Source organism: Quercus robur, chromosome 1 (genome assembly GCF_932294415.1).
Source record: "Quercus robur chromosome 1, dhQueRobu3.1, whole genome shotgun sequence".
NCBI lineage: Eukaryota > Viridiplantae > Streptophyta > Magnoliopsida > Fagales > Fagaceae > Quercus > Quercus robur.
The window spans coordinates 24486325-24502500 of NC_065534.1; the positions used below are offsets into that span (position 1 = coordinate 24486325).

Here is a 16176-nt window from a genome sequence, read left to right on the forward strand (position 1 = left end):
GACTATAGTTTCATTTATTTTAGGTCTTATTGTATTATAACAGATGAAAAGAAATGGTCCAATTGATGATGATAGTAACTTTTATGATAAAAACAGTTACCAAATAAATTTTTTATTTTTGGAAAATAAATATTTTCTTTTAAAGTAACCAAAAAACGTGTTTTAGACTTTGAAAATATACCAAAACTTTTTTTTTTCCTTTTAAAACAAGCTTTAGAAAAAGTTTTTGAAACAGAAAACAAAAACAAAAACAGTTATCAAACATAATCTTAGGATCTAAAAGAGGAAGGCCATTGATCAGTTCTTTGCCTTTAAGTTTGGATTTACAGGAGAGACAATTACATAAGGTGTATTCTGAAGCCCAGCACTAGTTCTTGACATGATCATCATATGTATATGATATACCTTAATCCTATCTTGGCTGAGATTCAGAGTTCACCTTCTGGGCTGCTGCTGTACCACCAAAACTGAAAACTGAAAAACTGAACTGGCCAGCATGTCCCCAAGTACTCCAAGTTCAGGGCTTTCGCTCCATTCTCTAAGTCCTAATGTAACGGGAGAGTCTGGTTCATGGTATTTACCCACAATAACTAGATCAAAATTGTCTGCCATCTTATGTATAACATGTCTTGTATCTAACCCACGTCTCACAGTCTCCTTTTTACAGTATATTCTCCGTTTTCCCACTATACTAGCCCATAATTCATTCAACATTTCCTTGTCAAGATTTTCTTGATAACTGTTTGTCTTGTAACCCCACGCTATAAATTGAACCACTGTGAGACTGACATTCGGATGCCCGGCCATCCGGATGCTATACACTAGTGCCTCTCGATCATCTGCACCACCTACGAAAAGCATGGCAATCCGATATGGTGAATTACCGTTCAGAACGCTTGGGTTGCCACCAATTTGGCCTCGGTCAACAAGAACTCCAATGGAGCAAGGGGCCTTCTTAAGCAAATTTTTGTTTATGGTCCTAATGAAAGGAGTGTTTGCTTTGGCTGTTCCATCAATTGCCCATGTTTTGTGATAGGGAACAATAATGATGCCTGTTTTCTGAACCACAGCAAGAGTGCATATATCATCATGCATGCTTGCATATGGTGCAATTGCTTTGAAGTTTTGTATCATAACACTCCCTTCGCTGTAACTCTCATAATGATCGAAGGCATTGCCAATGTGTCCAGAGCAATATAGATTAGAAACTAATGAGATGTGTTGCCTATCATGTTTTACAAGGATAGATGCTGCCTTTCTTGTGATCTCCACGAGCTCAAGGACAGAGACAAAAATAGGGCTTTCTTTTGTGGGGTTGGACACTTCAAGAAGGTTTGTTAATGAAGATACATTCTCTTCTGAATGGATGCAGACCAGTGTTCTGAGACCAAAGTTTTGGTCGGAGTCCGAGATTGTCCTCCTTGTGTCACCCATATATCTTGCGGAAGTGTCATAAAGGTGACGTATAAAAATTGAGGCCAACCCTGTTATGACTATCATGTTGATTATTAAAAGCGTATATGTTTGCCTTGTTATGATCTGTCAATGAACAAACGAAGAAAAAGGTTAATGCACCACTAACATTATCTTACAAAGCAAGCAAAACTTCAGTCTTTAATTATTTTTTTCCTCAGATAATCGTAGTTTTTGTAACTAAGTAAACAGAGCTTTAGGAAAAGTACTAAAGTATAGTTTTTGGAAAGTATTGAATGTGAAAAGTGAAAAATGAGGTGAGCATTTAAATAAAATTAATATTGATCCTATAGATTTTTCACACTTATAATTGTTTCTTGTGTTACCTGGGAGGTTTCCCACGTACTATATATAGTGAGTTCCAAAACGCCTTTGCAACACATGATGAGAGTGAGTGTTAAAGATTCCCTGAAGGGCATCTTATAGTAGATCGATGGCAAAATGGTGCCAGTGAACTTGCCAATGTAACCAGCAAAAATGAGGATCTCCATTTTTGCTGTAGACATTTTTGCCATGGAAGAGAAAAGTGTGCTGAACCCCTTGTTAGTGCAGTAGAGTTGAAGTAGCGACTCAGTACAAAGAATATCAAGCTTTTTTATTAAGCTTGCGCCTAATGTTGGCCCATTTGGCAAAGAAAAGCCTAACACAAAAGCACCAAGCCAAGCATGTTCGCCAACATACTCTGCAAGAACTCCATTCCCCATAACTATACAGAGGATGGCTGTAAAATGATTTTCCTTAATGGGTGCTTTTACAGGGGTGGAACTGAAAATCCATATCATTAGTGGTCGGAGTAGGAAGAATAGGATGCAGTAATAACCTGGCACCACTACTAGTGTTGGTAATGGTTTGTGTGGGGAGTATTTCTGTGCTTTATCAACATTTCTCATAACAAATGCGAGAAGCCAACAACATGTATCACTTACCAAAGCAATAGAGGAAGCAAATTGGCCAATTTCTGTATTAAGAATGTTGAGATTATCAAGGAGGCTGGTGACGCCAATGAAAGAAGACATAGAATTTATGACAACCAGGGTTAAAGGTGCCATTGAAGGGTTAGTACGATGTATGATCTTGTATGCTGTCCCTCCAAATGCCAAGGGAATCATAGTCCCTACTAGAGCTATTATCAAGGCTTTTCTTCCAATGCTCTTTATTAAGCTTGCATTAATCTGCAATCCTAATATAAAGAGGTGAAACATGAAGCCAAACTCTACCAATGTTGAAAATACTAATCTACTACCCGGAGGAAATAACGCTTCTAAATACTCCCTGCTTTGACCTAGTACTGAGGGACCCATTATTATGCCGGCCTGAAAAAACAGATTGTTTATAGTATCAGTATGTATACTGTAAGCAACTTGATTTTGATTCAGCCATATGCATTTTGAATGTGGATAATATGTTGGAAGGACCAAATGCTACAAAATAAAAAATTTGTAAAGAAACGCTTACAATAATTTGCACAATGATCTTAGGTTGGCGAAGAGGTCTCATCAAAAGGTGAGTGAGACCAGAGATGATGAAAATCACAGAGATCTCGGCCGACAGAACCGGAGTGTTATAGCTCATTGGATCATCCCCGTACCAAAAACCAGCGGAGTCAATCATGTGGACGTATTGACACACCATTGGGTCACCCAGGGCAGTCCCTTCGGCTCTTCTCAACCCTTTCGTATTGTTCATGGCAAGCTGAAACAATCTTAATTTATTGACTGTAAAAATTTATGAAGGATAGTGATTAGCTTACAACACAATACAGCAACAAGGTCAAAAACTTATTGAATGATGAAAAAGGAATAGAAGGTAACCCTTTAAAAAGAGTAGAAATGGAGGAAGAGAGAAAGAGACTAGTGTTGATAGGGTAGACAGGTAGTTAATTTGGACGTTTGACTGGACATTTGCAAGTTCCAGGGTTGCAAAGGACCAATTAGTTAAAACTTAAACGTTGTCCATTAAAATTGGCCTTTGAAAAGGTTTGAAAAGGAAAGGGTTGTTGTGGTAGTTTAATTTTAAGAGCGTTCTTGTTACACACGTATTTCATAAGAAAGGGTTGAACTCGGGTTTTTAGTTATAAAACACATATATGTAGTAAGTTTTAACATATTTTTAAATTAGAATATGAAACAGTCATTTCAGTTATGTCTTATGTGGTCAATATTCTTGTTGAACTTACCTAAGAATCTTTCCTCACGTAAATCCAAGAAAGTAAGAAGGCACGTGACTAGTCTAAAAAAGAAAAAATTTATGTTAGGAATCCTACATGAATCGAAATATTTTTTATTTTTTATTTTTTGGGTAAGATTACAGGGTAATTTATAATGGTATCAACATAAATTTCTTTCTATTTCAAAAAAAAAAAAAAAACATAAATTTCTTTCTTTCAATAAATAAATAAATCACTTGTAAGGCAATAGTTTTCTAACTCAAAATATGTGGCTTTGCAGGTATTTTTTGTATTTGCAAAACCTACTATGGGCACTTAGCACTTAGGGTTGGTAAAAAATTTGACACTATCCGCTAACAAGACATGAACACAACATGAAGTTAGTAGGCAATGATTTGAGACTTAATGAGTCCGTGTCATATTTAGGTTAACATGACTAGCCCATTTAAATAATGTGTTGTGTTTGTGTCCAACTAACGGAACCATTTAACTCGTTTGACCCGTTTAAATAAATGTTATTTTATCAATATACCTTTAAAAACCTTAGGTACATAAACTTATTTTCTATCTTAGTTGCATTCTCTCAAGCCCCATGGTCAATTCCCAATCTCAATCTCACCTCACCTCACCTTATCTTATTTGGTTGGTTTTTATTTTTATCTTTTATAGTTCAAATGAATTGGGTTTATACTTCTTTTTAATAAACTTATTTTCTTTCTTAGTTACATTCTCCCAAGCCCGAGGGTCGCTTCCCAATCTCAGCTCTCAATCTCACCTCACCCCATCTTATTTGGTTGGTTTTTATTTTTATTTATTTTATTATTTTATATATATATATATATATATATATATATATAGTTCGGATGAATTGGGTTTATACTTTTTTTTTTCTTTTATAAAATTTGATAAATGAGTCAACATGATTAGCCCGTTTAATAAAAAAATAAATGTTAGGGTTGAGGAATCCTAACCTGTTTAATAAATGTGTCATGTTCGTGTTGACCCATATAATCGACACGACACAAACCTGATTTGCAAACACAAATTGCCACCTCTATGCACACCATTTTCCTTTTTTTGAAGGTAATATGAAATTCAATTTAAATTTAAGAAAAATGTCAAGTTACATCCAATTTTTATTATAAAAAAATTCATAAATTGATGTGTAATGAATGTAATTTGTGCATGTTAGGTTCTAAAAGTTTAGATCAATTGGCAAATTGTGAACACAAACTTGTCTAGATATAAATCTTAGAGTCTATACGTATTATTAGACAATGCTCAAGATGATACAAGTCAAGGTCCAAGAACAAGCAAGCTGCAGAAAAGAGATTTTAGAATTTTCCTGATTCGACCAATTGAGAGACAGGCTCAACTGATCGAAATATGGCTCTGTAGAATTTTAAGTTCGGCCCAACAGCAATTCAAGCCCAAAAAGGATTAGGGTTTCAGATCTACTTCTTCTAATATATAAAGGAAACCCTAAGCACATTTTTGTAAGGCTTTTTAGAGAGAGATTAGAGTGTATCTTGTGCCTCTTTTGTAGATCTAGGGTTTTGTACCCAAAAAGCTCTCTCATGTCTTCTACCGTTGTTATTCCTTGAAGAATCTCAAGATCCGGTATTGTAGAAGTTGTTGAATACAAGATAAATGTTTAATGAGATCCAAAACCTTTGAGTGGAGTATCAAAGTCACAAGCAGGTGAGCTTGTGTTTTTGCAAAGGCTAAAGAGAGAAGTAGTCCGTAGACTCGGAGCTATCACGTGGTCGTGGTAGTAAGTTTCCTACTCGAGGTAGCAATAGGATGTTAGTGGTCTAAGTCGCTATTGTCTAAACTTCAATTCTTTCATAGTGGATTTGCTTTTTACCTTGAGGATAGTTAAGTTAAATCCTCCCCAGGTTTTTTACCAATTTGCTTTTCCTAGGTCATCATATCATTGTGTTCTTTATATTTCCGTTGCTTTGCATGATATGATTATTTTGTTTTAACCTAGATCTGAATAATAAACCTAAGTTTTCACTTGGTTAATTAACTAGGTTAATCTGGTTGTGTTTTAAGGGGTCTAAAAATGTACAGTGCACATTAGTTTTTAAAATTTATGAAAAATATATTGTATACCTAGCATTACTCTTAACTAGTGTATAATCCGTGTATATGCACGATACAATTAAAAACAACACAATTACACATATATGAATTCAAATTATACCTTGTTTAAGTTATAGATATATACATGAGTTTTACTCTTTCTTTATTTCTTCTTTCTTTATTTTATTTTATTTTATTTTTTGGATATATACATGAGTTTACTCTTTTTTATTGGGGTTTTTTTTTTTTTTTTTTTTTTTTTTTATGGTTTATTTATATTAGACTTTTTGTCTTTTGCACAACATTATCTCACTTAGAAATTAAAAAAATATATATGTTAGGTTCTAAGGATTAGGAACTAATGTATTAGAACTCTAATTTGTATTGTTGGCAAACCATGATCAAAACAGGTTTTAGTCTTGTTTAGACTTGCTCAAAGTGTATGCATTTTATGTAAAGTTGGAATCGAGTTACTGTAGAAGTTATTGTGCAATTATGTCTGGCTCGATTGATCAAGAATTAGACTCGATCGATCGAAACTCGGGCAGAATGTTTTTTTGCAGAATTTTCCAACTCAGCCCAAGCCCGTTTAACGTGTAGGGTTTTATGTTTTGTATTAAGTATAAAAGAGAAAACCCTAACCATGTTTTGGTTGCTCCTTATGCTGTGTGTGTGAATCTTTTGTGAGATCAAGAAGTGGTTGCCTTCACACATACTTAGGGTTTCCAAGATTCAAGACTATGTAAGAACTTGGTGATTGATTCAGTTGCTGCATTAAGAGCTTAAAAATATACAAGCGGGAGTGCTTGTACTTGCTGGAGAATCCAAGAAAGAAGGAGTTCGTGGTTTCGGAGCTTGCACGTGGTCGTGTCATTAAGTTTCTACTGGTGGATAGCAATAGGATATTAGTGGTCTAAGTCGCTATTGTAAAACTTCGATTCTTTCATAATGGATTCAAGTTTACCTTGAGGATAGTTAGGTTAAATTCTCCCCATGTCTTTACCGGTGTGGTTTCCTAGGTCATCATATCTTTGTGTTATTTATATTCCGCACTTATATTGATATGATTATATGATTGTGTGTTAACCTAGATCTGAAATTTGGACTAAGTAATCACTTGGTTAATTCACTAGGTTAATTTGATTGTGTTTTTAAGGGGTCTAAAAACAAACAATATACAAATAGGACACGTGACATAAAATTAGACTACAATTATAATCCAATTTGAAATCTAATTGGATTTTCTCTCAGCTTTACCTATTAATATATATATATATATATATATATATATATATATATATATATAGATGTAATGTTTAATATATCATACACCACATAATAAAAATTGCGTCAAACAGATCATGATTGCAAAAAATGGCTATTTTCTCTTTATGACAAGTAGCAATACTCTTATTGCGCAACAATATTGCGATTAATTAAAGACTTGAATAAATTACTTAGGGGTGTTTGGTAGGTAAGTTCAAACACACTTTTGAACATTTTAAACAACATTACACACTTTTTCACACACTTTTTCACCCACACATATATCAAAAACACCCAAACAACATTACTCAAACTCCTCTACCAAACACCCCCATTTCCTTATAATTTGGGGGTGGTTTCAAATTAAACCATAAATTTTAAAAAACATTTTAACTATAATTATGAGATCTTTAAATCATTTCAATTCACACTCGCAATAAAAAGTAATAGATTTTTTTTTTTTTGGTGAGATAATATAGACAGAAGACAGGGAATAGGGAAGGAGGGAGTGGGAAGACAAGAATTACAACATTAGCACTTACAAAATGGTCTAACTTTTGTAAGTACTAGCGAGACTTATAAATTGAAGACTCACTCACTAACTAACCAATGTGGTATTTTAGACCACATTTGGGTCTAAAGTAAATGGTAAGATAACAAAATTTGGGTCTTGGAAGTCATTGTGAAAATTCTCTATTTTTTCTCTCTAACAAGCCAGTGGTAGCTCTAAATGCAAGCCAGGGTAGTCACAGGACCACCCTGACTTGCAGAAAAAATGTATATATACACTTGCCAAAAAAATATTATATGTTAAACTAACCTATTGTGACTACCCTAATAAAAATTTTGAACACCCTTGTAAGGGATATATCTTTATGTAATTGTCATATCCTTTGACAAAACACACTTTACTTGTATTTGGGTAAATCTAAGTAGGTTCAAGATGATCATTACAAGTGGTTACATTGAAGACATGAAGATTACCCAAGGACTGCTCAAGAAAAGCGAACTCTGCAAGTCTTGATTCCTCCTCGACAAAAGCTTAATCTATCAAGATTCATTAAAGCTTGACACATGTCTCGATCTATCGAGCTTATGGGATTCAGACTATAGCCAACAATGTTTTTATTCTAAAAGGCTATTTGTTTATGGGTTTGTATAATACTTATTAGACTAGGAAAGCCCAAGGTTTGTGTATACCTATTTGGAATAGAAGAGCCCATTGAGCTCCTATTTAAATAAGGAGGTGGAAAAAGAAAAACATAACCTTAGAGAGCTTCATAAGGTTTTCTTTTTGAAACCCTAGCCTCCTCCTATAGAAGAAAGAGTTTTTGCTGCGTTTCTTGTACGCCTTTGGGTTCTGTAACTAAGGAAAGTCTCTCACACTATCATTGAAGATCTTATTGGTGTTTCTATGTGAAGTTGTTGTAAATCAACTACATCAATCAAAGGGTTGCTGTGGAGTTAGTCACGTATTGGGATTCGTGCATTGAACGGAAAAATTGCCGCTATAATACAAGTCCAATTGGGTATTGGGGTAAGGGTTCAATTGTAGGCTGGTATTTCGGGATAGACCAAAGGGTTTGGTAAGATTCCTTATACTTGTAACCATTTGTGATTGATAATAGTGGATTCTTAGGAGTGGTGACCTTAAAATCACCCAGTGGAGTTTTGCCTCGGTAGTTTTCCCCATTCGTAAACAAATCACCTGTGTCAAATTTATTTTCCACTGTATTTAGACAATTTGGTGATTTGTTTGTGTTGCCACGCTATTGCATGAAATTTGATCTAATTAATTAACTTGGGTAATTAATTAATTAATTGTAAGGGATCAATACATTTTTGCCCTAACAACCCTGACTTGAGAATTACAAAAATTTGGGTTCAACAAAAATAAGAGTAGTGCTACGACATTCACAAAATTTTCACAATAATTTTACAACAAATATAATGTAGTAAGCTGTTACTGATTCTAATTTGGGCCAAATACTAATATTATTTTTTTACCTACCAATAACAGTTTTTTGCATAAGATTTATTGTAAAAATGTTATGGACGTAGCATTACTCCAAAATTAATTCTGCCTCCAAACATAATTCTTAATCCCTGTTTTTTTTTTTTTTAATTTTTTATTTATTTTAAAGCTTAAATAACAACAATAAATATTAGCTCAAATAACAACAAACATAAAAAAAAAAAAAAAAAAAAAAAAAAAAAAACAAAACAAAACAAAACAAAACAAAAAAACACCAAACAGCAACAAGTGAAAAAATTATTCAACAAAAAGCCTATTATAAAACAAAAAAAAAAAATTGTAACTCATTCAACCTATTCAATAAAAATAATTTAATAAAAAAAGGTACCTATTGAAATGTCATAACCATTCAAATTGGATATACCAAAAGGTGCCTAGTGAAAAGACATAACCATTCAAATTGGATATACCAAAATGTGTCTATTGAAAGGTCATAACCCTTCGTATTAGATATATATTAAAGGAGTCTATTAAACGAAAATGTGTCTATTGACCGAAAATGTGCATATTGAATGAAACGGTGCATGTTGAAGGGTCATAATTCTTTGGGTATAAATAGTGGTTAATATTCATTTGGTAACTTCTTATCTTTCATCTTTCTTAGAAACACAAGAAATATGTGGGTCTTCTCCAAAATTGCTATTTGTAATTTTTTTTTTTGGTTAAATAGTGAAAAAGTCTAGGGATCAAGCCACACCAATGGTCGCAACAATAATAGTAAATAATTTCTTCATTTAGTTACTTCTTTTCATTCGTCTTTCTTATTCTTGTGGGTAATAAATCAGAGAATTTGGGTTATGATGACGATGTAGAATATTTATTGGACTTGATAGGAAACAAAGAGAGTTGAGTAGCCGCTTCTTGGGTTATGATTTTGAAGATCCAATTAAGTATGATCCCACACACTCTAATTGAGGTAATATTTTACGGTAAACTTTTATATTTATTATAATATAGCGGTAAACCCAAAACGGTACACCAGTATTGACCAATATCGAAATATCTCGTTCCATTGGTCAAACTGGTACAGCCTTCGGTACGAGATTAACTCCCTTGGTACTATTGCTCTTGGTAAGTCATTTTGGTTTTCTTTTTCTTTCTTTTTTTTCTTTTTTGGGTTAAACAGTGAAAAGGTTCAGGAATCAAGCCACATCAACGATAACAACAATAATATTGAATGATTTCTTTAAAAGTCTTTCAAATGCTATTCTTATCAGATTTTTCATTCTCTTCTCAATGCCTTACCAATGCCTTTCTTCTAAATAATTTTTATTTTATTTTAATATATACATCTTATGTGAAACGGTGAGTAGGTACTGAACCTTAACAGGTAAAATGAAAAGGCACAATTGTTCGGTGTTTTTAAATGTAAATGTGTCATTAATTTATGTAGTCATGTGGCGCAATGAGGAGTGGTCCACAAAAAGCCAAACGTTTCGCTTTTATATTATACTAGTCATTAACCCGTACGATGCATAGGAATAACTATTGAATGAGTTTCAAGAAAAAAAAAACCCATTATTTTTGAGTTGGAGTAGCAAGCAAAATGCATGAAATTATAAAAAAAAATGATATTGAAAGAAATAGCACAAAGTTTTATTAGTTAGGTAGAAAAAAGTAATTTCGTTTTATTTATTAGTTTTTTGTGGGAAGGAATAAAAGACATAATGTTGCATCTCTAGTTTAGTTTGTGTTGTATATATAGGTATATATAAGATAAGTTGTAATATATATGCCAAAAACTGCCTATTGATAAGGCATAACCCCTCAAATTTGATATACCAAAAAGTGTCTATTGAAAGGTCATAACCCTTCATATTGGATATACCAAAGGGTGCCTATTGGCCGAAAATGTATCTATTAGCCAAAAAGTTATCTATTAAATGAAAATGTGTCTATTGAAAAATGAATAGTCACAAATGTTTGGTGTTTTTAAATGTATACATGGCATTAATTTATGTAGCCATATGGTGCAATAAAGAGCGGTTAACAAAAAGTCAAAAGGAGTTTATTGACCGAAAATGTGCTTATTGAATGAAAAATGTGTTTATTAACCGAAAAGGTGCCTATTGAAAAATGAAAAGTCACAATTGTTTAGTGTTTTTAAATGTATACATGGCATTACTTTATATAGCCACGTGGTGCAATAAGGAGTGGTTGTTGAGGACTCTTTTTTCGCCCCACATTGCACTACTTCATTGGCAACCCACGCCACATCAACATATTATTGATTTTTTGGGTAAACATCTTCAAAACCCAAAATAAGCTTATATCTCATGGATTGGGCTCACATGGCCTACAAGATCCTTACTTTAAGAGGCGGATTCATGGTCCATATTTCCTCTTCATCAATTGGGATCATAACCCCACGACATCATCAATGTCAACATATAGATCGGGCTCAAGCAATGAATCAAAGCTCACGACCCATATTACTTCTCTCACACTCATGGAAAGTGGATTCTCCAGCAAAAGCCCATATTTACACAAAATGATAACAAAATCCAAGGTACATCATCTCATCTTCGGCTTATGATCCAAACTCATAAGTCTCTTTGAGGAAACCTTGGGAGTCGTGGTTTGGAGGGCCAAGAGGTATGTTCAGTAAAGCTCCAGCGGTTTAAAGTTGATAAAAGAAACATATTACTTGGCGTGTCTTCTCCCACTCCCTGAACTTTAACTAGTTCATGTGTAACGGATAACATATGGTAAGCATCTCTTATCACACAGCACTTAAGATGATAAAACTCCCCATTGCTCTTTTGCTAAAACTTAATATTTATCATATGACAAATACTCCATATCTTCATCCATCTAAATGCTGAGAAAATAACTATTCATTCAATCTCCAGCTGTTCCTATTCAAATTTAAAAACTTCATTATATTATTCTACATAAACTACATTACTACTTTCAGCTCAAATTCAACTCAAACACATGGCCTAATCTGATTGGCTATCTTTAATCTCTAAATATATAGAATATTCATGATATCTCTAACATCCAACTGCTATCTGCCACAATCATACCAAATATTCCTCTACTAGCTGCTAGAGCAGAGCATTAAATGCTCTTCTTGCTCACCAAGATTAAGTCATTTCACAATGAGACCTTAACTAAATCTCTAAAGCTTCATTAACTTTCAACCAATCATTCTATTACTTACTTTCTTGGACCAAAAACACAAACACTCAAAAAATGAAACATTTCCAGCAGAACACCAGCAGTGTGTTCAACACTTGACACCTGGCTGAAAGTGATATCATCGACCATTTAATGCTCAAATCCCAGTAGCCTAACATCTAACCTCATCTACTACTACCCCAAGCAACAATTGTCTTATGACAGCTATGACAGCTTTTCTTGACAACTGGGACACCTTTTCAGAATAGCTGTGACAGCTGACCTAGTAGCCTTAACATTATTAATTTTCCTCATTTGGCTGAAAACTAAAACCAACTAAAGAAACTATATTTTTCTTGTTAAAATACTTTCCTTTTTTGTTGCTCTTTCCTCTAGAAGCTATTACCCAAAACAGCAAGAATACCTTAAAGCTAAACATACCATTTTTGGCCGAATCTTAGGATGGATTTTCTGAAGATTCATTGCTGATTGGGACAGATTTTGGCTAAGATTATTTGCCAAACCCCCCCCCCCCCCTTAAACTTAGCTATAAATAGAGTCCCTCATCAACACACCAAAGGACACCAAGAGAGGAGAACAACTCTCTCATAAACTTCTCTATTCCCTCTCCCTCTAATTATCTTCTTGAGCTCTTAATGAACTTTTGAGCTTCTAAGTTTTTAGTTTCCAAATTAGGAACTAAAATCTTCAACCCTTAGCTCATAAATGTCCTTTATAAGCTCTATTCCATCCTCCAGAAGAAAATCCCAGCAGCAGCGCTGAACACACTACAACACCATTACTCTCTTATACTCATTCTCTCATTCTCCATATTTAGAAAATACATCTATCTTGCTGCCCATATCTCTAAACGTCTCTTTCTCCATTTCTCTTACACAATCTCATACACACTTACTACACCATTACATATAACACACCACAACTCTTCTAAGCTCCACTCTCATACTCTCTTACTCTGAAATTCTACTGTTTTCCTGCCCATTAACACATCTTAATACACTTCTCCATGTCTCTTATAAAAGCCCTTCTCATGAAAGGCATAAACTTCCAATACTAAAGCCCTTCTCCTAGAAGGCACCAAGGCCGCCCTTCTCATGGAAGACATAAATCTATTTTACATGAAGCCCTTCTCTTAGAAGGCACAAATTACATCTTACAAAAGCCCTTCCCATGGAAGGCAATCCTATTCATAGTTTCACAACAACCAAAAGAGCATTGTCAAAGGGAAACTCATTTAAGTGCATGATAAAAAGGACAAGCTTAACTAGCCTCTACACATAGCTGGACATACTCTCTCTCCCTCTAGTTGCACCCATTTTCCCCCTTTAATCTTGAAGTTATCATGGCAAACTGCCTCTCCATTGCTGGAGTCATTCTACTGGAATCCTATTAACTCACAGATGCTACATAGCTGGAACTACAAACCATACAAAGATAAGTGACTTTGCTTCCATATCTTTAAATTTACATCATTAAGTACATGATTACTTCACATTTAAATACATATTACTTTATTCCAACTACTAATCAAAGCTATTATATCAAACACATATTATATATTTATTCAACCATTATCATGATTCTTAGATTTTGGATTTAATGGTTTTGAAGGCTTAAAATTATGCCGGTAGCCATTGGACCATGTGGCCCAATGTTGAGTTCTGGATGCAACTCCCCAAACACAACCCAGACCTAGCAAGGTCACCCCTCTAGCGGACAACACGTGGCCGAGCTCCGAAAAAAAGCCCCTGAACATTTGGCGACTCCATTGGGGAGTTGCATGTATCGCTGTATCATGCCCCCAAAGTCTAGGATCAAATATTGTAAAGGAGAACTCGACTCCAAATACTCAAAATCTCTTGATCCAGTAGCTCACGACGCTGAGTCATATTAATATTACCTCATATTCAAGGAGATGCTATTCCACGTGTCTCTCTACCATTCAAGCGGCTCCAAGGCTTGCAACATACTTATTATGAGCTTATTGACCCCATAAAAGAAGCTCTTTCTTCATTCCAACGATAGAGGGCCTCAATGGTAGAAAACCCTCTCACCATTGGAGATCTTCGCTATTATTAGTCATTCTAGCCATAGAGGGTCTTAGTAGTAGATACCCCTCTTACCGCTGGAGCTCTTTGCTACTATCTATCATTCCAGCGACAAAGGGTCTCAGTGGTAGAAACCCCTCTTGTAGTTGGAAATCTTCGCTATCATCTATTATTCCAACCATAAAGGGCCTTAGTAGCAGAAACACCTCTTACTGCCAAAGCTCTTCACTATTATTCCAGTCACAGAGGGTCTCAACAGTAGAAAACCCTTTCATCGCTGGAAATCTTCACTATTATCTGTCATTCCAGCCACAGAGGGCCTTAACAGCAGAAACCCCTCTTATCGCTGAAGATATTCACTGTTATCCATTATTCCAACCACAGAGGGCCTTAGCAGTAGAACCCCTCTTACAGTTGGAGATCTTCGCTATCATTTTTTATTCCAGCCACAGAGGGCCTCAGTAGTAAAAACCTTTCTTACCACTGGAGCTCTTCACTATTATTCCAGCCACAAAGGGCCTCAACAGTAGAAAACCCTCTTACCGTTGGAGATCTTCACTATTATCTATCATTCCAGCCACAAAGGGCCTCAATAGCAAAAACCCCTCTTATTGCTGGAGATATTCACTGTTATCCATCATTCCAGCCACAGAGGGCCTCAACAATAGAAACCTCTCTTACCGTTGGAGGTCTTCGCTATTATCTATCATTTCAACAATAGAGGGACTTAGCAGAAGAAACTTCTCTTACTGCTGGACATATTCATCTCTTTAGCAAGAGAGAGCCTTATCAGCAAAAAAACTCTCATTTCGCCAGATATGTGTACCATTATTTCAAGTAAGAGAGGGTTTAATCAACAACCCTTTTTACCGTTGGACATATTCATCTCCCTAGCAGCAAAGGGCCTCAACAACAAATTACCCTCTTTGGCACTATTCAGTATTTCAGCATCAGAAGGCCTAGTCAACAGCAACCCTTCATCTCGTTGGACAAATTTATTATCCATCATTCCAGCCATTAAGGGTCTAATTGATAGCAACGCCTTTTACCGCTAGACATGCTCATCTCTCCAGCAACAAAAGGGCTCAGTAATAGATTACTCTTCTTTGGCTGCACTATTATCCAACAGTTCAACATCAAAGGGCCTTATCAACAAACCTTTATACAACTAGACAAATCTATTATTATCCAACAGTCCAACAACAAAGGGCCTAATTAGCGGCAAACCCTCATGTTGCTAGACACATTCATTGTTATCCATCACTTCCGCAGCAGCAAGCCTCATCAGCAGAAAACCCTCATTTTGCTGAAAAATCTATTTTCTTCTCCAGTAGTTCAATCAAAAAAGCCTCCAATAGAAAACACTTCTTTACCTGGACGAATTATTACATCTCAAGTCCTTATTTGCCCATTCACCAAATACAAAATACTCAAATAACCCCCATAATACTTCCCACATATTACCCAAATACTCTCCAAATTATTATCCAACTTGGGCTCCCACAAATACTCTCTATACAAGCCCTATAAATTATTTTGGGTCCACACAAATACTTACCATACCATTACCATATTGGGCCACAAAATTATACCATCTCTATAAAAAGCCCAAACTCATTTACCTTGTAGGAAAAACCCAAAAAGCCCAACAAAACCCTCTACAAAGTCTGTTGCTACACGGCACCCTAAAACCTGTTGCTACACGACACTTCTAAAGCCTGTTGCTACACGACACTCTTACAAAGCCCATTACTACATGGAAACTCTAAAACCCGTTACTACACGGCACTCTTACAAAGCCCATTGCTACATGACACTCTTATAAAGCCCGTTGCTACATGGCACTCTAACAAAGCAAGTTGCTACATGGCACCCTAAAGCTCGTTGCTACACGGCACCCTAAAGTCCGTTGCTACACGACACCCATTACAAAGCCCGTTGCTACATGACACTCT

At 35.2% G+C, this 16176-nt stretch overlaps 1 protein-coding gene across 1 annotated transcript; it reads right to left on the minus strand.

Moving 5' to 3' along the window:
* Positions 1-435: 435 nt before the first annotated feature.
* Positions 436-3084, minus strand: LOC126691098 (cation/H(+) antiporter 14-like). The gene is made up of 3 exons (XM_050386197.1): positions 2929-3084; positions 1800-2786; positions 436-1539 (listed from the first exon to the last, which is right to left on the minus strand). Exons 1-3 carry the CDS (start codon positions 3082-3084, stop codon positions 436-438), a joined length of 2247 nt encoding a protein of 748 aa, XP_050242154.1.
* Positions 3085-16176: the final 13092 nt, after the last annotated feature.

Coding starts and splice junctions, on each gene's coding strand:
- LOC126691098 (XM_050386197.1), bottom strand. CDS start 3,084: ATGATTGACTCCGCTGGTTTTTGGTACGGGGATGATCCAATGAGCTAT. Junction 2,787..2,928: donor AGATCATTGTGCAAATTATT/GTAAGCGTTTCT, acceptor CTGTTTTTTCAG/GCCGGCATAATAATGGGTCC. Junction 1,540..1,799: donor GTACGTGGGAAACCTCCCAG/GTAACACAAGAA, acceptor GTTCATTGACAG/ATCATAACAAGGCAAACATA.